General features: G+C 45.7%; 1 protein-coding gene across 1 annotated transcript in view; it reads right to left on the bottom strand.

The window, feature by feature from the left end:
- The window catches only part of ca16b (carbonic anhydrase XVI b), a 113,517-nt gene that overhangs the window by 39,164 nt on the left and 51,871 nt on the right, over positions 1-22,482 (bottom strand). The window contains exons 3-4 of the mRNA XM_083939953.1: positions 19,614-19,793; positions 2,550-2,698 (exon numbers count right to left, since the gene is read on the bottom strand). Of these exons, the coding sequence (XP_083796079.1) occupies positions 2,550-2,698; positions 19,614-19,793 (329 nt within the window). The remainder of the gene's footprint in view (positions 1-2,549; positions 2,699-19,613; positions 19,794-22,482) is intronic.

The raw sequence follows: 22,482 nt of genomic DNA, 5'->3' as shown, positions 1-22,482 counted from the left end.
TAGTCGACCTCCCACTCTGTGCTATTTCTGCGTACAAGATGCACCATTTATATGCACAGTATGTAGTTAACAGGAAACATCTTAGAGGGTATGTGGATGGAATATTCCTTTTTGTTCTTCCTGTTGCAAAGACTGCATTTCCCGTGAGGATATAGGTTGTCATGAGTGGCTCTCTTTTGCTGTTCTTTGAACAGTTCTCTATGGTGGCACTTACGGAAGCTCAATCCCCATCAAAGTGTATGTCAAGACAATCCTATCAGGATTGCATGCTCTTGACATGCGTGGTAACAGAATAAATAGTACAAGAAGAGGGTCACCCTTGAGTTCTGAAAAAGATATTCAGATGGAATTCAAATGGCATGATTGCTTTTGTGCATTCAGTCACATTCGGTTTAAAGTACCTGTACCTTAGCAACAAAAAGCATCGATTCCATCCATTACCACAAATACTAAATCAAAACCAAGCCTTTTTTGTCTGATGTAGGCCTTCATAAATTGTGTTTTTTTTTCTTTCTATCTTCCCAACTGTGTTCTTTGAATCCATTTTAAAAGGATGGTTATTTAACCCTTTTAATTTCCAATGATGTATAGGACTATCAAAGCATGTGAGTGAACTGGAGCGGTGAGAATTTGACTGCTGTTATTAGACCGAACATCATGATGTGAGTGGTACCAACACTGAAGCAAGATGGAGCAGGAGATAAGATGATGCTCCAATATTTATAAAAAAAAAAAATTAATTGTTCGCTGCTAACACATATATTTTTTCATACTGTACAGGATAAAGTAATCCTGTTACTGTCAATGTTTAGGCTTCGTCTAATTTTCCTTGAATCGTACAGGTTTCGTCAAGGTATCATTTATCCATTACTTTTAGCTATCAATTTTAACTTTCCTACACCCTTGCAAATTGGTTTAATGCACTCTCAATTGCAGCACTTGGGGTGTACGGGTGACGGCTAACTGGCTGGTTGAATGTGTGTCCCGTAACAAGGAGAGTTTGAGATATCAAACCAATGTAATCCTATATATGTGTTTATTTGACTCATACACCAATGTGTAATCCTATTTATGTTTATTTTACTCTTTGACTATTTTACTATTTTTATAAAAAATAACACCACCCTGCGAATTTCAATCACATTATGGAATCCATGTTTTTTGACAAAGAGGTAAATGCAAAAACCCTGGTCTACATACACACAAAGACTACTGTTAAGCCACAAATCCATATTTTACATCTATAAATGATGTATCTGGAGGGCATGGTTTTCTTCTTCTTGCCCAGCTTTTATTCTAACGGCTTCCTAAATTGGTCATTAAAGAGAATTCTATCGTCTTATTTAGAAGCACACCATCAAAGGAGCTATTCGCACAACAGCTTTATAATGGCTGTATATAATCCGGTGCCCTTTAATACTACATTGAACACAAAGTGATGGGGCTAAAATAAATCTAATTACTCAGCCATTCAGCATCAAAAGCTATGCCTGCAGAGAGGGCTCCAAAGAACAGGGCCAAGAAACAAACACAAGAGGACTCTAGCTGTGTGTTTGGAGATAGGACAGAGAGGCCCATTTCCCTTTTGTCATACACCGTTATATTTGCACTAATTATTAGCATTGTGACAATAGACGGGATATAAAAACATTTTATAAAATCGTATGACACATTTACTTATTCATTTTAGATTATGTTTAAAATGGCATTGTTAATCATAAAAATTTGAAAGGCAGTAATAACTAATTCTCTCATAAAGAAGAGTGGGATTTATGCTTTAATCAGGAAGCCAGAATAAATAATACCAAAAGGTTTCAGACTTAATACCCTTAATATCTGTGCTGCAAGAGTGGGTGATAATTTCTTTTCTTCTTTCCTTTATTACTCGCAGTCTTGTTCTCCCTTCTCTGGTCTGTCATTTGTCTTGTGGGACTAATGGCATTGAGAAATGTGTTTTGACATTGTGCAGAAAAAGAGAAAACAAAGTACAAACTTCTGCTTAAATGTATATCTTAATTAAAGGGTATTTTCTGTATTTTCAACCTAGACCCTATTTCCCCATGTATTTCTGTGTAAGTGACTAATGACAATAACTTAAAGATTGTGAAGTCCCATTCTGAAATCTTGTGAGATGTGTTGCCTGAAGACGGACCGCTGCTTGACCGGGACGGCTACTGCCAGCCAAAGAGGAGAAGACATCTCATACCGAAGCCTATTTTCCTGAAGTAAGAGTGAAGACACTTGCTGTAGAGAGAGCAGAGGTAGGCTAATGCTATTAGCTAAAATTACAGCGTTGAACTGCATCGGTAGCTACACACAAAAGCATGGCAGGATAATGGGAACTCCTCCATCTTTTCATAATGTAGTCAAACACTTATAATAACAATCTGTGCCTGTCGGTGGCAAAAACAGGCAGTCCTTGCCCTGGTCAATCACATTGCTGCCCAGTTCACGGCAAACCAGGCTGAATCGATGGTGCATCTAGCACCAATTTCAAAAAAAGTTGTTGCACATTTGTCAAAGTGTATTATAGTGACAGGGAGCTTTACCTCGACAGGAAACCTTCTGCCATTTATGCTGTGTTCTGAGCCTGCTGATCCATTACTATGGCCCCAGTGAAACTCCATCTTCTCAGCCTTAAAACGCCCTGGCAGTCCAGCACCTCTTACAAAGTAGTCATCCTTCAGGAGAACAGCAACTGGAGACAAAGAGGGGTAAAAAACAAAAGATTAAAGCAAACAGATTTTACGCCCTAAATCTGATAAATCACAACTTATATCTCATTATCTACATTCTCATCTGTTTCTTTTGTTATGACAACTCTGACATCAACAGTAACGAGGTATCTAAAAATAACACGTTTATTTCCTGTGGTGTTCATTCTATAAGAATCTGGCCCTGAGATGATGCACTTTATCTCAAAATATCAATCTGTTTTCTTTGATAAAATGACACAGTGCAATTTCAGCCTGCTTCAAACACTGATTAATTTGTTTATCAGCCATTATCTCTCTCTGTGACATCGTCAATATGAACTGACAACTAGTCAAAGATAGACTAGCTCTGAGGTGTTTAGGGGTTTAATGCATAAGTGAACTGTGCAAACTCCACATTCCTCTTGAACTTTTCTTGAACAAATTGGATGTTAAATAAGGTGCCTAGAAGATGGACTTGGTTTTCTTTTCAAATTATTATAGGGCAAATAAATATATATATATTTAAGTTGGGGCTCATTCATGTGATTGATTAGAGGCTATTTAAAGGGATAAAATGGTCTGGACTCAGGAGGGACAGAGAATCAGCAAGAGGGACATTTTGCTACCCGTCAACCCTCAGCCTTGCATGGCTTGTTTCTTTGGGACGCTCTATGTGGGTAATCATTATCGCATCATAGAAAATCAGTGGTGGGTGGGCACATTTACAATGGTGCCACTGAGGTGTCCTTAAGACAAACTACACACCAGCCTCTTCTAGCGGCCTTGGCATCCCATCGGTTGACTGTGGGAAGCTGTGGTGAACAGCATCAGACAAAGGAGCTCTCTTTCTTAAAGTTTCTCCATGGTTGGCTAGGAAAACATATTGGTAATTGTCTGCTTTGTGATCTTCCTACACCTGCTGGCTTTTTGCAAGACTGTAACTGTTGCTTCACCTATAAAATAGCAAACATTTTAAAAGTTCCTCTCATGCAAGGTTATTACCAGTTTCTTCACTGCTGAAGATTTGACATTGTGGTCAAGAAGATCTTGTTATGTAGGTGTTTAAAGCAGGATTTTTTTTTTTAATGCTGTGCAACTATTAGTTCTGGAAATGAATTTCCCATGAATACGTTGTAATAGTATTTACAATAAGTGAGTGTAATTGGCATACACACAAAGGTATGGCTTTAAAAATAAATAGCAAAATATTTTACAAGTGTTATTTTATGTAAGTGTAAATATAAGTATATAAGTTCAGGCACTGGATCCCAAAAATGCAATAAACCTTTATTATGTGCAATGCTGTCTGTCGATTGTCGCATATGTCTTTACATAGCATACAATATTCCCTTACCTATCAAAAGCCTGAGCTGCAGCAAGTTAAGCAGTATAAAAACCTTTCAACTGCATGAAATCTTTCTGCAAAACTGAACTTTGCAGATATAAGCCAACAATTAAACTCAATAAGCTTAAAAATAAATCACCGCTTTTGCCAGAAATTGGAGTTTGCCTTAAGAGAGCTGACCATATCAAAACACCATAATCAAAGAGGGGACGACACCACAGCTTTGCTTGGTGTTGCCATCTGTCAAAAAAAGGTCCAGTAACTTCAAAAGCTCTCACCTCAGAGGAGAAATGTATCATTTTACTAGCTGGACTGCCGTGCACTTTTGAAATCCTGCAGTGGCTTCTTAGGGCGTGATCACACTATCCTTTTGGCCGCGGCCAAAACCGGTTTTTCAGCTAAAGTCTAGTACCTTTAAGTAGTGTGAGCGCACCCGCTCCGCGCTCAACTGGGGCCAGCTGGCCCTCCACGGCCCGCTTGAAATAGGTGGGCTTTAGCGGAGCCGTTTGCACATGTACGAGCACGAGCGTGCGCACGTGTACGCGCACGAGCACGAGCCCTACGGCAGTAGCGTTATGTCCGCCTGTTCGGACATGTAAATAGAAGGACGGACCATGCGCGGACATTTAACAATAACAACAATGGCGGTGAAAGGTTCATGTTGGTGTGATGCGGAGGTGGAGTGTTTACTGCAGATTTGGTCGGATGAAAATATTCAAAAACAGTCGACAAGACGCACAAAAACTCCGAGGTCTATGGAAAGATTTGTAAACAAAGCCACACACACGCGATCAATGCGTGTGACGTGTTACGGCTTGAAGGCGTATGGACAGCAAGAAGCATTGGCCGAGGCCCAGGTAGTGTGAGTACAAACGGGGCTGGGGCGCGGGGGGGAGAGGGAGGGGGGACATGTACCCTAAAGTCCGGGTCTCGGTCCGGGAGGATAGTGTGAGCGCGCCCTTAGAGAGTTTTTAAGAGCGTGATCACACTATCCTTTTGGCCGCGGCCAAAACCGTTTTTTCAGCTAAAGTCTAGTACCTTTAAGTAGTGTGAGCGCACCCGCTCCGCGCTCAACTGGGGCCAGCTGGCCCTCCACGGCCCGCTTGAAATAGGTGGGCTTTAGCGGAGCCGTTTGCACATGTACGAGCACGAGCGTGTGCACGTGTACGCGCATGAGCACGAGCCCTACGGCAGTAGCGTTATGTCCGCCTGTTCGGACATGTAAATAGAAGGACGGACCATGCGCGGACATTTAACAACAACAACAATGGTGGTGAAAGGTTCACATTGGTGTGGTGCGGAGGTGGAGTGTTTACTGCAGATTTGGTCGGATGAAAATATTCAAAAACAGTCGACAAGACGCACAAAAACTCTGAGGTCTATGGAAAAATTTGTAAACAAAGCCACACACACGCGATCAATGCGTGTGACGTGTTACGGCGTGATGACATATGGACAGCAAGAAGCATTGGCCGAGGCCCAGGTAGTGTGAGTACAAACGGGGCTGGGGCGCGGGGGGGAGAGGGAGGGGGGACAAGTACCCTAAAGTCCGGGTCTCGGTCCGGGAGGACAGTGTGAGTCCGCCCTAAGTGTCATAGTATTTTCAAAATTCGTAGCGGATCATGTAATCCTCCTTCTGAGGTTAAAACACAGGCATTACTGTTGTTGTGAGGTTTTTACATAACAACTGCAATTTGGATTCCCCTTAAAACTTCAGCCTGTCTTTTTTCCTTGAAGTTAATATGTATACTGTACATGTACTGAGTGTCATGTAAGGGTGAGCGTAAGCTGAGTTAGTTCTACTGTTTTCCGAGGCACCTCGAACACCATCATGGCAAGGCATATCATCATCCTTCAGCTGTCCTACTGAGGTTACATGTTAATGTGTCTATAACCTTTCACCACATTTACATTTGACATAGTTAGCCAAATTAGAGAGCCCCCGTATCCTCTCTGGATAAGCACAGCCCACTTTTAATCCTATCACAACAAGCAAATCAAGAGGATGAGCAAATGTACACGCAAACACAGACTGTCAGTAAACATGGATGACATGATGAACAAGCTATGCAGAGGGAACGGATGAAATCAAGGTGAGACGGACCACCATACAGTGATTACTAGCAGAAGAATTGAGACGAATGTGTGATCCAAAGAAAACTAAGAGAGAGACAAGGAGATCTAAAGAGAGGAGAACCTTGTGTGATGAGGGCTGAGCTGAGCCCCTGTCGTGAGGCAAGAAAGAATCTGCCAGCAGTATTAACGTGCCAGTGCTGCTTAAGCTGATGGCCCACAGTATGGTGGGAAAAAAAAAACTAGATGGAGATAACAAAGACTGAGAGCATCAGGTCAAAGTGAAAATCAGTCTGCATAGGAAATAACTAACCATCACATGATCATGAATACCGCTTTTGCAAACACATACATATTTACAGGGATGGTAAGACCGTAAATCCCTGATTCTGCTGTTGTTGAAGTAGTGTAATCCTGTCTGCAACACAAGGAAAGTCAAGAAAAGGGGATGCTAGCTGGTCCTGGGAGTTTCATTAGAAATGCGGCCCTGGGTGTGTTTGAACCCTCCAACAGCAGAGTTGGAATTAGAAGCTAAGCCAAAAAGACCTTGAATCACAGCCAGTGAGAGAAGGGGTGTGTGTGTGTGTGTGTGTGTGTGTGTGTGTGTGTGTGTGTGTGTGTGTGTGTGTGTGTGTGTGTGTGTGTGTGTGTGTGTGTGTGTGTGTGTGTGTGTGTGTGTGTGTGTGTGTGTGAGAGAGAGAGAAAGTAAATCCTTGATCAATGCAAATGTCTCTGGGGCCTTCCGATTCCTCGTGAATTTGGTCGAGAGTTGTTTGAAAGTTTACTGAGAAATGGTTTGTTGAGGAACACTGCTTGAATGGCGGCCAATCAGCTCGATCTCGAAAGCGGGTCAAGGCACAAGGGAACACTGTGAAATCAATCTCGATGAACTTTTAAGATCTATTCACTCAGTTCTTAATTACAACATTGACTTTTAAAAAGCATGAAGGATGTTAAAGCCCCGCTGTGGGGGGGTTTTGAACATTTGGACTTCACAGCCCCCTAGTGGCTGCATGAGACCAGACAATATGGATGACGGAAAACTGTGCCAATGCATACAGAAATAACAATTACGTCAAACTCTTGTGTCTTCAATAAAATGTTAAATATATATTGTAATTTAAAGCAGCTATAATCAAAACTTGCATAACTGCAAGATATGCATTATTTTTAAATAAGCATTGTTCCTGTGTGTGTGTGTGGTCGAAACAATGCACAAAAAAGTATTCCTAAGAAAACTTACCGTAGCCACCTTAGAACACTGCTAGATAGCGACTCCAATCTCCGTCCTCAGAGACGAACAGCCCTTATTGCAACTAATGAGGTATAATATTGACATTGCAGCCCTCACTGAGTCAAGATTCTCTGGTGAAGGGTCTCTCACAGAGCACTTAGCGGGCTACACCTTCTTCTGGAAGGGGCTACCAGAAGATAGACCACGCATTCATGGTGTGGCTTTTGATGTCAGAACATCTCTTGTGAATCGCATCCCCATAAGCCCTACCGGCATTAATGAGAGACTCATGAAATGGCGCATCCCACTGACAAACAACCGCTACCTTTCACTCATCAACGCTTATGCCCCAACCGTACCCACGGACGAAGCCACTAAGGACCAGTTCTATGCACTACTTCACAGCACTTTGTAATTCATACCCCAAGAAGAAAACGTATCCTCTTGGGTGACTTCAACGCCCGAGTTGGCACTGATCACCACCTATGGGAAATGGTCTTAGGTCGTCACGGCACTGGTAAGTGCTACGCAAACGGCCTCCGACTTCTCAGCCTATGCTCTGAACATGCGTTGGCACTAACCAACACCATGTTCCAGCTTCGGGAAATGCAAAAAATAACCTGGATGCAACCCAGATCCAAGCAATGGCACCTGCTAGATTACACCATCACTCGCCAGCGCAACGTGAAGGATGTCATCATAACTCGCGTAATGCGAGGAGCTGATGGATGGACAGACCACCGGCTAGCCAGAACCAAGCTCCAACTAAATATACGACCACAAGCTCACCGTTGTGCACCACCTGCCCTTGTAAACATCCAGCTGCTTCAAGACCCAAACTTTCGAACAGTGCTGCAGGATGAACTTGAAAGAGAGCTCACCACAACAACTACTGGACTGATAAAGACTGAAGATCTCAGTAGAGCATGGCAGGACGCCTGTACCACTATCCTAACAACATCACGCAGGGTTCTCGGTACTCATACGAAGAAAAACAGAGACTGGTTTGATGAGCAGGCTGTTGAGATCCACAACCTGCTGAGAGAGAAAAACAAGGCCCTTGCTGTAACCCTAAGTAATCCATCCCCTGCAGCACATGCAAAGCTAGCTGCACTCCGCTAAAAACCCAACGTGAAATGAGGAACTTGAAGAACCAATGGTGGTCCAAGTTAGCCCAAGAGATCCAAAGTTTTGCAGACACTGGGAACCAACAACCGCTTTACTCCGCCCTGAAAACTGCATGTTGGACCATCCAGAAATGCTTTCCACCCAGTCAGGACTGTGGACGGACTGACCCTGTTCACGGAGAAGACTCAGATTCTTAATCGGTTGGCGGAACACTACCGCAAACTGTTGAACAGGGTAAGTGACACTGACCCAAGCCTGCTTGATGATCTGCCCAGCTCACCTCTCATCAGCGAACTTGACACTCCACCAACAATCGCTGAAGTTCAGAAGTCACTGGATGGACTTAAGAACAATAAGGCAAATGGTCCCACTGGTATTCCTGCTGAAATCCTGAAATATGGCGGTGATGCAGTTCTCAACTGCGTCCACAACATCATAACAGCCATCTGGAAAACTAAGTGTGCGCCACAACAGTGGAAAGATGCTGATATAACAAATGTGCATAAAAAGAAAGGAGATATCGCCATCTGTGGCAACAGTTGTGGGATCTCACTCCTGTCCAGCGCTGGAAAGGTGCCTGCCAGAGTTATGCTCCTTCAAATACTATTATACTAATACAAATACTAAGTATGCTGCCGACAAAATATTGCCTGAAACTTGATGTGGATTCAGGAAAGAGCGCAGTACAACCGACATGCTCATGTCTCGCCAGACAGCTTCAAGAAAAATGTAGAGAGCAATACAGACCCCTCTACATGATCTTTGTAGATCTAACCAAAGCATTTGACTCGGTTAATAGACCACTACTTTGGAACATCTTGCAAAAATTTGGATGTCCACCCACCTTCCTGTCAGTCCTAGCTGCCCTCCACAATGGGGCAAAGGCTCGTGTCATCAGCGCAGGAGGTAAATCTGAACCGTTCACAGTGGATACAGTTGTCTGACAAGGCTGTGTCATTGCTCCAGTCATCTTCAACATCTTCCTTGCTAGTCTTATGAAAAGCGCCAGCCACTTGCTGCCTTCAGACTGTGGTATTCCCATCTTGTACCGCTTGGATGGCAACCTTTTTAATCTACGCCATCTTCAAGCAAAGACCAAAGTGTCTGAAGAAACCATCCTTGACCTGCAGTATGCTGACGATGCAGCATATGTTGACTGTTCACCAGAAGTCCTACAGCAGACTATTAACACCATTGCTGACACCTATAGTCGTGCAGGCCTTGTTATTAACACCAATAAAACTGAGGTGCTCTCAATGAGAGACCCACCACGTGAGCCTGTCACATTCAGTGTAAATAACCAACCACTCAAAAACGTGACCCACTTCAACTACCTTGGGTGAGTTCCGAGTACAGAGATGCATTGGTCTTGCTTCCGCCTCTTTTGGCAGACTCTCCAACAGGGTCTTCTTCAATAAAGAGCTCTAACTTCGTACCAAAGTAGCTGTATACAAAGCCGTTTGTCTGTCTATCCTGCTGTACGGTTCTGAATCTTGGGTCCCCAACAGAGGACATATATCAAAACTAGAGGCTTTTCACACAAGCTGTTTACAGTGCATCCTGGGGCTTAAGTGGTCTGACAAAGTGCCGTACACAGAAATACGCAGGCGAGCAAACATAGAGCCTCTCGAAGTCACCCTACTCCAAATACAACTACGCTGGCTGGGACATGTTGCCAGAATGCCAGAGGATAGACTTCTGCGTAAAGTACTATACGGAGAGCTCTCTGCCGGTTGCAAGTCTGCAGGAGGTCAGCGCAAGCGGTATAAAGATCACCTGAAAACATCTCTCAAGAATGCAATCTCCAACCCCTGGCCCTTGACACCCTTGCCATTGACCATCACAAATCACGAACTTCTTGTGAAAAAGGCATCAGGATCTATACATCAGATATAACGCAAAGCAGATGAAAAGCGCGCTCGACGCCATCAGCATCCAGCTCAAGATGGAAACTTCCCCTGTGGCATTTGCAACCGTGTTCGCAAGTCCCGCATCGGACTTCATAGCCAACGAAGAACCCATCTAGTGTGACGCCCAGAAAGTGTCTACCCACTTCATCACCTTTTTCTTTGCATGAAATGACGTTTAAGCAAGAGTGTGTGTGTGTGTGTGTGTGTGTGTGTGTGTGTGTGTGTGTGTGTGTGTGTGTTTATTATGTATGCACATGGATCAGGGACTGTGAAAGTAGCTCAAAATCTGGTACAAAGCTTGCTTCTCTTTTTGGAGATGCACATAGTACCTAATATAAATAAACCTAAAAATAAATAAATAAAATTTTAAACAATAAGAACATATAAAAGGGGTCACTCGTTGATAAACCTACAAATTAATTATCACCTGAATCTTCAATTCCCCTTAGAAGTCCAGTTCATAACTTAACTGTTTTGGTTCATTCTCGCTCTTCTTGTAAGGCAAAATAACTAATTGCACACTATCTGCTCAGAATCAAACAGCAGGATGATAAAGTTAGAGAATAGCTGGTAGACATATTACAGTGCAGCATTTAGCAGCTAAAGAAGCAGATATTTCCCTCAGGAGTTGGTGGAGACCAAAAAGCAGAGTAAATCTTGGACTTCATCAGGTGGCCAGTAGCATGACTCCGAACGAATGATAAAGTTGCTCTGCAAATGGTGAATGTATAAATAAATAAGCAACTCCACTATATCAACCAACGTATTATGTGAAAGTTGTATACACCATGCAGGTTTAAATCAACAGTGAGGAAATAAAATGTCACTATAGCCAACTAAATCACATTGGCCTGAGCAATGTTTACGGCTCACATATACATGTAAAATGGTCATACTCCGGTGCACATGTGACTGAAGGTTTTACGTGTAAGACTAAACACTTGGGACTACACCATCCCCTTGCATCACTGTGTTGTAGCAGTCCATGTGAACTAATGACTAAGAAGGCCAGAAAAAAAAATTGTCCTACTCTCAGGGCAATATAGTGTATATGAATGGACAAAGAGGTAAATGATGTGTGAAACATTGCAGCTGAGCTGAGAGGAAATACGGCATAGTTGAATATTCATGATACAAAATAAAGCATAGCTGACAGAAGTCCGGTAATAGATGAGTCAAGTGTCCCTGACGTGTCTCTGCTCAGCTCCTGAGGACCACAGCGCTGTGACAACTACACAGTGACAACAATGAGCTTGGATGCACTCATTCATGTTTTACGTCGTCTTAAAAAATTTCAGTACACTTCTACAACAAAGATTGTCAAAGGAGGATGCTTGAAAAAAAAAAAGGATTTGGATTTGGCAAGACTTATCAAGGATGCGGAAATAAGGAGACTCTGAAGGCCAAAGATTCATTTGAGAGGGAACAACACATCACATTCAAAACTTTGGAACTATTGTCCAAAATATGAAGGACAAATATCTGCAAGGAACAATAACTAACACTAAGTAGTCCATGAACACATTCATCCATATTTCAAGACGATCAAACGGAGCACTGGAAATAAATGTTAAAAAAGTTTACTCTTTTATTCTCAAGTTTGGTTTATATATGTAAATGCACAATAGAGCCAACAATCTGTAACATTATTGACAAATCTATCCATCTATTCACTGAATAAATAGGCATAATATTTTAGCTGTTATTTAACTATTCAATCAAAATTGTAATGTTTGAAAGGACAGTACAGTCTACCTGCCAGCTTATGTCATGGCTATTCCAAAATGGAAGCAGTAACAGAAAACTATAGTTTAATACAACTTTAGGTTATTTACATAACCCCAGTTCTCTGAGTAATGTGAGTGAGATGTCTCACTATGGGATGAACGCCTCGCTGCAGCCCTCAGAAGAATTTATCTCATTACACCAATCCTGATTGGCTGGTGAAAGGTGTCCGCCCGCCACAGATAGTCCCAGCTACCTTAAATAGCTCATGCGGACGGGACCACCTTCATTCAAAATAAGCACCTCTTCTCACTCGCCCAAGCAAGAAGGGTTGTCTGGTGAGACATCTCACTCATATTACTCAGAGAACCAGGGTAAGTGACCTAAAGTTCTCTTTCATAACATTTCGCTTGATGTCTCACTCTGGGAAATGGTTGCTCCCGTATTGCCAGACAGGCTTATCTAGCGTCCACCAACCCACAGGAAAAGGAACTCTGTTTCAATCAGGACAGCAACACCGCGCGTGCCACGCACGGCGTGTAGATGTCCAGCATATAGAAACAGACAAAAGTGAGAGGCGAGGACCAGCTCGTTGCAGCACAAATGTTCTTAACAGAAACTCCCCTGAATAAGGCCCAGGATGCGGCCAAGCCCCGAGTCGAGTGCGCCCGCAGGCCCGCAGGTGGCTGCAGAGCCTGACTCTATAGGCCAAAGCAATTGCCTCAACAACCCAGTGGGACAGGCGCTGCTTTGTGATAGGTTTCCCTTCATGAGGATTAGCCCAGGAGACAAACAGCTGATCGCTCCTCCTGAAAACCTTAGTCCTGTCCATGTAAGTGCGCACTGCAAGGACCGGACATAACGCATGCAACCGCTGCCCTCCTGGTGAGGCAGCAAAAGCCACAAGGTCAATAGGAGAACATGAGCCCACCACCTTAGGTACAAAAGCCGGGTTGGGCTTCAAAATGATCCTCACATCCCCTGGGAAAAGCTGAGTGCATGACGGATGCACCGAAAGCGCATGGATGTCTCTAACCCATTTAGGCGAAGCCAGAGCCAGTAACAACACCGTCTTGAGAGACATGTGTTTCAAGTCTGCACCCTTCATTGGTTCAAACGGGGGGCCCTTAAGCCCCTCCAGAACCACAGTCAGATCCCATGGTGGTACCAATGGTCTGGACACTGGGAGAAGCCTGCACGCTCCCTTCATAAAACGGCAAACCAGCGGGTGCTGGCTCGCTGTTTGCCTGCCGAACCCCACGTGACAGGCGGCGATAGCCGCCAGGCACACTTTAACCATGGAGAAGACTTTTCGTTTGTCATCAGGTCCTGCAAGAATGACAATATCACTCCCACTGGACACTGAAAAGGAATGTGACCGTTTCTGTGACACCACCCCTCAAACACCCTCCACTTACAGTCATACAGAGACCGAGTGGAGGAGGCTCTAGCACTTTGTATAGGGGAAATCACACGCTGTGGGAGTCCCACAGCTGACAGATTGAGCCACTCAGGGGCCAAACCCACAGCACCAGGCGTTCTGGATGTGGGTGGAAGACCATCCCTCCCCCCTGTGATAGCAGGTCCCTGCTCAGCGGGAGCTGCCAGGGCTGCGCGCACAGTAACCGATAAATCTCGCCAGCCAATGCATCGCAGGCCAATGCGGAGCCACCAGAATCAGCGTGTGGCCTAGGTCCCTTACTCTCGAAAAAGTGGGGGGTATTAAGGCCAGGGGAGGGAACGCTAGTGCGTCTGCACCGAGGGGAGCGTCCATGCTGCGCAAAGAGTAAAACAGCACGCACTGCGCGTTTCCTCTCGATGTTACCAAGTCCACCGCGGCCTGCCCATAACGGGCTCAGATCTCTTCCAGAATCTCCGGATGCAGAGTCCACTCCCCGTATACTGGCGCTCCCCTGGACAACAGGTCCGCCCCCGTGTTCAGAGCTCCCGGGATGTGCGTCGCTCTTAGGGAGAGGAGACGACCACAGCTCCACAGGATCAGTCTCCGCCAGCATGTGCAACTGACGAGAGCGTAACCCCCCTTGACGGTTGATATACGCCACCGGCGTCGTATTGTCCATCCTCACCAGGACATTATGACCATAAGGGACGGAAGGAAGCGATTGAGAGACAGAAACACTGCTGAAAGTTCGAGAAAATTTATGTGAGACCGCTGGAGTGTGGGCCTCCAGCGGTCTCACACCGATTGGCCCTCGTGGATTCCGCCCCACCCTGTCAGGCTGGCGTCCGTAGTGACCACCTTCCTGGACAGGACTGGGCCCATGGATACCCCACGGGTCAGTAAGGACGGGGCTCGCCAGTGGCGCAGTGCTCTGGCAAACCCCGGTGTGACCAACACTCTCCGTGCGCCATGATGCACGGGATCCAGCCCGCATGAGGCCACCCAGAGCTGAAATTCTCTCATGTGGAGGCGACTGAGACGGACTACGAGAATGGCGGATGCCATCAGTCCGAGTAATCGAAGACATAATCTGAATTGAACAGACATGCCCTGAAAGCTTTCACTCGTTCCGCTGAGAGGCGCGCTGTGAAAGTCACCGATTCCAGGGATAATCCCAGAAAGATTATTTCCTGTGTCGGGCACAGCATGCTCTTTTCCACATTTACCACAAAACCCAGATCGAATAGGTGTTGTGTGAGAATACGCTTGTGCACTTTGGCCCCCTGCTTCGATTGTGCCAAAAGCAGCCAATCGTCCAGATATGTGGCCAAGCGGATGCCCTGCCGTCTCAGCGGGGCCACGGCTGCTTCCGTGCACCATACGAACACCCTCGGGCTTAAAGACAGACCAAATGGGAGCACTCGGTACTCGTAGCAAGTCCCCCGGAAAGCGAACCTCAGATAATTTCTGTGGGGAGGATAGATTGGAATGTGGAAATACGCGTCTTTCAGATCGGCAGAAGTGAACCAATCGTGCTGTCGCACCAGGCGCAGCAGGGATGCGTGTGTAAGCATCCTGAACTTGTATTTCCTGAGATATTTGTTCAGAGCACGTAGATCCGCTCTGACACTGTGCGGGAGGAACGACACAGATTGCTCCTTTGTTTAACAGTGAGAGGATTTCCTCCTGTAAAACACGAGCTGACTCTCCCTGAGCCTGGGAGTGTATTATGCCTGCAAATTGTAGGGGAAAACAGCTGCAAACTGCAGCCTGTACCCCCTCAAAATCATCCTCAGCACCCAGGGTGGAGCTGCGAGCGCAGCCCATCTGTCCCACCTGCGGCAGAGAGGTGACACACGCAGCTCCTCCACTATGAGAGCCCAACCCCGGTGCGGTGGCGCCCTCTCCTGGTGAAATACTGACATGACCCCCTGGCGGTGCTGTGCACCTTGGCCCGGGAGGAGAGCACAGCGGCGGGGACCTTGCCGTCACGCCCCGGGGAAAGCCGTGGCATTTCTCCGGGGGGAGACAGCGGATGCCGCCACCACGCTGTTTATTTTGAAAGCTTTGGTTTTTATTAGCTGCGCCCTCGGCTCTCGGCCTGGATGCGACAGCAGGACGCATTTTTTTCTTTGAAAACTTTGTGTGTGTGTGTGTGTGTGTGTGTGTGTGTGTGTGTGTGCGTGCTTGTGGACATGAAAGAGGGGCAACCGCTGAACCTTCCGCCGTCAAATGTCCGTCTCTCCCAGTCTGCTCTGGAACGGTCCGTGGCAACGGTCCCTGGCAGCTGGGAGATAGGGGCGTGGGGGGCCCCTAGATGTACGCTCAGAAGCCAAACAGGTGGAGATGGAGAACGGGGAACTTCCAACTGCAACACCGGTCGAGAGAGGGGCGCGTCAGGCCGTTCTCTTCTTTTTTCTCGCCTGGTTGCCGGCAGCTTGCGCGGTCTGTGCCGGCGGAGCTGTAGCTGGGGTTGAGGGCTTATTAAACCAGCCGGGCCGACCGGACACGGTGGGTGGGACCGGCTGGGGCTTCGATAGTTTCGGTCTCATTTTGAACTGCGAAACCTGGGAAGCAGCCTGCGCAAAGGTTTTACGCTGCGCAGGCGGGGAAGGAGCCGGGGGCTTTCGAGGGAGGCAGAGCTTGAGGGCTTCATCCTCCTTTTTGGCTTCACACCGTCGTTGCATCAATGCTAACGCGAAGGCCAAAAATCTCCTCCGGGACAATGGGCATGTCCAGGACGTCGTCCTTGTCCCTGTCTGACAGGTTGGCGAGGCTGAGCTCTTTCCTGCAGAACCGCTCTTCCTGTGGCCTGGACCGCGCAGCGTTGGACACGGAGACACAGGTCGGTGATGACCGGTATCTCCTCCCATGCGTTTGGGTCCTGAGTTAGCACAAAATTTTCGCATAACTCAGCCTGGTAAGCCGTGTGCAGCGAGAGGACGTTGAGCGGTCTGGCCGAGAGCGCCGCCGCCTTGTACGCCTTCTCAGTCAGGGCTGACTGAAAACGGTCAGACTTGGACGGCAGGCTGGGGCTCCGGGAGGACACTGCTGACAGCTGGGGGTGAAGGTGCGCTGCAACGAGTCCCTCACAGTCAAGGGACGAGGCCCTGGGAATCGTGCTCCGGCTGCTGTAGGGGCGGTCTCTCCATGAGCGCGCCACCTCCTCCAGCAGCTCTGGGAAGACGGGGAGAAGTTGCTTCGTCGTGCTCTTGGCCAAGGGCAACTTCTTCCCCTCGTAGCGTGACCGTGTGGTCTCAGCTACGACAGCAGGCCAGGGGATGCCCAGCCGGGCAGCAGCGCGTTTTCACACGTCGAGCATGTCAGAGCTGGGAGAGGGAGAGGCTGGTGTGCTACTCTCGTCTTCATCCCGAGAGGCGACGGAGGCCGCAGGCTTTGCAGCCCGGGCCGGAGTGATGAAGATGTCGTCCTCTTCTTCATCCTCTGATGAGGAGTTCCAAGGCGCCATCGCCATCTTCCCCATAGTCCAAATCCAGGACGTCTTTCTCCAGCGGGGGACCCGCTGCTAGCTCCAGCTGGGAACCCCAGCTGGCGCTAGCTTCCGGTGCCACCACCGCAGCGATCCCCACCTCTGCTCCACCGTCGATGGTGGGCTAGTTGTCTGCGGAGACTCTTCTTGGTGAACACAGCACAGTGTGGACACGAGCCGGGGACATAGATGGCCGCCTGGGCGTGTTCCAGCCCCAGACAGCATGAGCAGACCTGGTGTGGATCCATGCCTTGCTCCAGAGTCTTGCTCCAGAGTCTTGCTCCAGAGTCTCTGAGCGTGATCACACTATCCTTTTGGCCGCGGCCAAAACCGGTTTTTCAGTTAAAGTCTAGTACCTTTAAGTAGTGTGAGCGCACCCGCTCCGCGCTCAACTGGGGCCAGCTGGCCCTCCACGGCCCGCTTGAAATAGGTGGGCTTTAGCGGAGCCGTTTGCACATGTACGAGCACGAGCGTGCGCACGTGTACGCGCACGAGCACGAGCCCTACGGCAGTAGCGTTATGTCCGCCTGTTCGGACATGTAAATAGAAGGACGGACCATGCGCGGACATTTAACAACAACAACAATGGCGGTGAAAGGTTCATGTTGGTGTGATGCGGAGGTGGAGTGTTTACTGCAGATTTGGTCGGATGAAAATATTCAAAAACAGTCGACAAGACGCACAAAAACTCCGAGGTCTATGGAAAGATTTGTAAACAAAGCCACACACACGCGATCAATGCGTGTGACGTGTTACGGCTTGAAGGCGTATGGACAGCAAGAAGTATTGGCCGAGGCCCTGGTAGTGTGAGTACAAACGGGGCTGGGGCGCGGGGGGGAGAGGGAGGGGGGACAAGTACCCTAAAGTCCGGGTCTCGGTCCGGGAGGATAGTGTGAGCGCGCCCTCTGTGCCCTCTGGTGTGAGGGGGTTTAGCCTCCATTCCGTGCGAGCTGGTGTGCAGGCAGGGAGCCGAGGCAGTTAGCTGGTGTGCTAACCGTGAAAAACCAGGAGATTAGCTGGTGCGCTAATGCTCGGCGCTCAGACAGCCGTGGTGAGACGTCGATAGCAGTGCTGACCAGGCCGTGGAGGGGCAGGAAAGCACCGAGTTCGATCTGGTGTTACCGACTAAGCAGAAAAATATCCAAAGCTAGCAGCGCCCGGCGACAGAAGCTAAATAAGATCTGTCTGTGGACAGTTAAGCTAGCTAGCCCTGGACGCGAGATATGCTCCGTGTTTGAATGAAGGCGGTCCCGTCCGCATGAGCTATTTAAGGTAGCTGGGACTATCTGCGGCGGACGGAAACCTTTCACCAGCCGATCAGGATTGGCGTAATGAGATAAATGCTTCTGAGGGCTGCAGCGAGGTCGAACGAAATATTATGAAAGAGAACCATTATTTAGGGCAGACTTATCTTAAAATCAACTTCACCATACTGAGGTGTTTACTAAATATGATGTTGACCTCTTCTAAATAGGGTACTATGCATTATAATCTTTTGAAGTAACATTGTTCCATTTTCCTGATTTTCACAGTGCTCAGCCATATAAAATTCCCTCTGTAATGTTTGTGCCCAAAATTACAGCCAGCCGTGTTATTTCCATCATTGTAAATAAGCAGCCTGCAGCATTGCTCGGCTGTCCCAGCGGTCTTGGTTGTCATGGAGGCTAACAACTCTCATTATGATCAAACGCAAAAGATGAAACTACTCTCTGAGAGAAACAGTGCCAGAAGCGGAAGAGATCAATTAAGGTCAAGGTTTTCACACCAATGGTCCACAGATTAGCTCATCAAAGAAAAAAAGAATAGCTGCAATGGTTTGAAGTAGCAGTTAATCAAGTAAGCTTTGGAATATTTGTGAAAACAAGGCATTCAGGCTGATACGAAGAGGATGGAGAGAGAAAGGTGGCAGTCAAAGGAATTACTAAAACCATTTTTATTCACAAAAATCATGAAAGACTGAGCGCACACACACACACACAAACAAACACACACACACTAACTTTTATTCAAATTTCAGACTGTAGTTTTCAAGGCCACACACACACACACACACACACACACACACACACACACACACACACACACACACACACACACACACACACACACACACACACACACACACACACACACACACACACACACACACACACACACACACACACACACACACACACACACACACACACACACACACACACACACACACACACACACACACACACTTGCATCGTAGTAAGTATAGGTGTAGCCCTCTAAGAATCAGGCCCCTTGTTTCACCAACATTGGATGAAGAAAATGATTGTTGGGAGAATAACTAAGGTTACACTGCTCTTACATAGTTAGCATTGACGTAAGAGAGGCAGAACACAAGGACGTGAAAGAGATCTTCACGACTGTGCATGCATGAGGGATAAACCTTATAACGTAGCTCTGTAATGTGCTGTTGGTAAAGTTAGCTCTGAGGAAAACAGAAAATGATCCATACCCGGCTGTCTTTGAGAAGCAGAACCAACAATACCATTTTAAAATGCTAGGGGTCCAATCTGTTTCCACTTTAACATAGTTTAGGGGCAAATCTATTCTGGTAACAAATTATGTGATACCAACCTGTCTTCCCTGTGTTTTTCATGGTGGTCTGGTTGGAGGACTCAGTATCAAACTTGTCAAATACCAGCTCCTGGTACTCTTCTGAAACCAAAGCTTGTTCATCTGCAATGTCCACAGGTGACTGGTTCTTCGCAGCGCATTCTGGGTATAAGGCCTCCCAGCCTCGAGGTCCATGGCTTCCTGCAGAAATAGAAGAAACAAGAGCTTATGAAAAATGTAGAGTGGCCAACAGAATCCCCTTTTGTCTAAGGATTCTAGCTATGAGACACACAAAAGTAGAAACACTCTGAGAATAATACTGCCACAGCAGTGGCCAGGTTTCAATATGCCCTTAACGGAAATTGAGAGAGAGAAGACAAAGATTATTTTATATGCATTCAGCTGCAGTGCCCTCTAAACCCCCTCCAACCGCTGGGAAAACATGTAAATACAATGAAAATTCATCATCTGGCTACAGGCAAATCTAGCATTAATTGTCAATATATGATATAAATATCTTAATGAAGTAGATTCTACAGTCCTACACACACTTTAGATGAGCCCAGAATTAATTAATGAATAGTTAATGTAGGTCTATGCCTCAGACAGGTTTAAAAAACACAAAAAAGACATTACACCAAATAGGCTATTCAAAAGAAAATACTTCACTTTAAAAATTAATGTGCAGTGCGTGCTGCAAACGAACTTCCTGTAGAATCCCCATCCACTGTCTGCTCTTTTAAATCCTCTATCCCCTACAGTGGCGCTTCTACAAAGGACTAATCCATAACCGACAGGGGTCCCCTTGATCTCTTCTTGGGTACAATGGGCCAGCGCAACAACAAAAGCTGAGGGATCAGGGGAACAAGGAAGCATGCATGGATTTTTACTTTTCTGGGTTAACACAATATTCATGATCCCATTCCCTACAGACACAGGGCAACTTTGCTACTGGCTCATAAAAAAAAGATATGAGAACCCCTCTTTACTAAAACACCCTGGATCAAGGAGGGCTTTATGTCTTGTATCGTATAAACACCTTGCAGCCAAAGACACTGTGCTTGAGTCCCTCGAAAAGAGAGAGCCATTCAGGGTTATATTAAAATAGTCACTGTTTTACCATGTCAGCCAGTGCATAATCATAAACATGCATCATGGTATGCACAGACACATAAACCGGAATCATTTCATTCAACTATCCAATGAATATGTCACTGGGTTGGGAAAAGAGTGCACTAAACACAATTAAGCCAATGGAAATGTCTCATATTTGTGCAGTGGCTTAAATTAAGATCGACCGTCCTCTAAATACTGTACCAACTGCAAGATTATTATGGGGTGGTGATGTCTGGACTGTATGTAAATGTTGAAATTGGTTTGAGCTGCATTTCTACTACTGCATTATCAGTATTAAATTTGTCGGTCATGTCTTTAGACTTACCAATATGTCTGCACCAGTAAAACTCCCAATATTTCATACAATGTAACAAAGCACATTATGAATGCAATACTATTATTATAATAAGGCAAGAGAAAGCTGCTTGTCTTTCATAAATACACTGAAGGTATTTATATAAAATGGAGGGCATGTATACCGTATTCAAATAAAACGTGTTCTGTGTACAAAATCTTCTGCTATGCCAACAAATAACAACCACCAACAAATAATTATTTATACACTATCTCCCATTCCATTTGTGCTTGCTTAAGTAATAGGCATAGCTTTGCCATCAACCCTGAAGTTGACAAAAGCTCAATTAAACTCAATTAGCTCCGTTTAACAATAATTTGATTAAATGTAAAGCTCTGTGAAGCAATATCTTTTACATCAACACTGAAGCAAATTACTCGCTGTAATGTAAAAGCCTTGCTACCAAGGCCAGTCTCACTGAGAATCGACAACACAATCAATATGGGAGAGCTGAAGGAACAAGTCGGACATCTAGCAAGCTAAAGAAATGCAGATATTAGCCAGAAAGAGGAATGCAGTGTGATTATCATTTTGCTTTGCGTCTATTTAATGTGAAACATTCAATACTAAACACACAATGATTTACCATTTATCTTAGAGTTAAAACCCAATTGACTCAATTGGCTTTTTTGTTGCTCGTTTACTACGCTATACCATACCAGAATATTGATATCTATTAATTATTTTTGGCACTATTTCATAGGACAGAAATGCTAAAGTAGATCTGGGGTACTATAGAAACATTGTCACTATTATATAGTTTGTCCACCAAGTGGTAGTATCTTAGTCAATAATAATGATTATAATAAAACAACTTAAACAATCTAGGGGATCCCCATCAAGATTGCTGTTTATGGATTTCTATTTTTGTCTAAAACAATACTTTTGGGCTGTGTCATTTTGTAAACTCCAAAATCAGTATCAGCCTCAAAAATCTCTCAGGCTGTAATATACATTAATCAATGACAGCGCTTGTGAGACAAGCTGTAATAGTCGACTTGCATACTCACACAATTGAATTAATTTTCAGTGCATGTTTCTGAATGTTTCTAGGACAAACATCAGAGCTCAGACTGTGTAGGGTTAGCCGTATAGTCGAAGTTGTACACACTTGAGGCAGTTGTGAAATTGGTTATGACTTACTTCCATTTGTGTTTGCAGAAATATATATTCTTTTTGGCAGAGTTGTCTGAAGTACAATGCCTCCAGTTGCTTTAAACATTTACCACTCCCCTACCCAACAAAGTGTGCTATGTGGGCTACCAACAATAAAAAACACTAAGAACTATTCAGGTTCTCCGGTGGGCAGTTTCGACCCACATTTTCATGCTTGTCTTCTTTCTCCACTACACAAACCCTTTGAGATATTACCGATACAGAGCTTCATAAAATGTGAGACATATCTCTAAAATAACAACA

Source organism: Echiichthys vipera (assembly GCF_963691815.1).
Source record: "Echiichthys vipera genome assembly, chromosome: X".
NCBI classification, from domain to species: domain Eukaryota; kingdom Metazoa; phylum Chordata; class Actinopteri; order Perciformes; family Trachinidae; genus Echiichthys; species Echiichthys vipera.
Note: the sequence above shows the minus strand (reverse complement) of the source record. Positions and strands in the feature narration are given on the sequence as shown.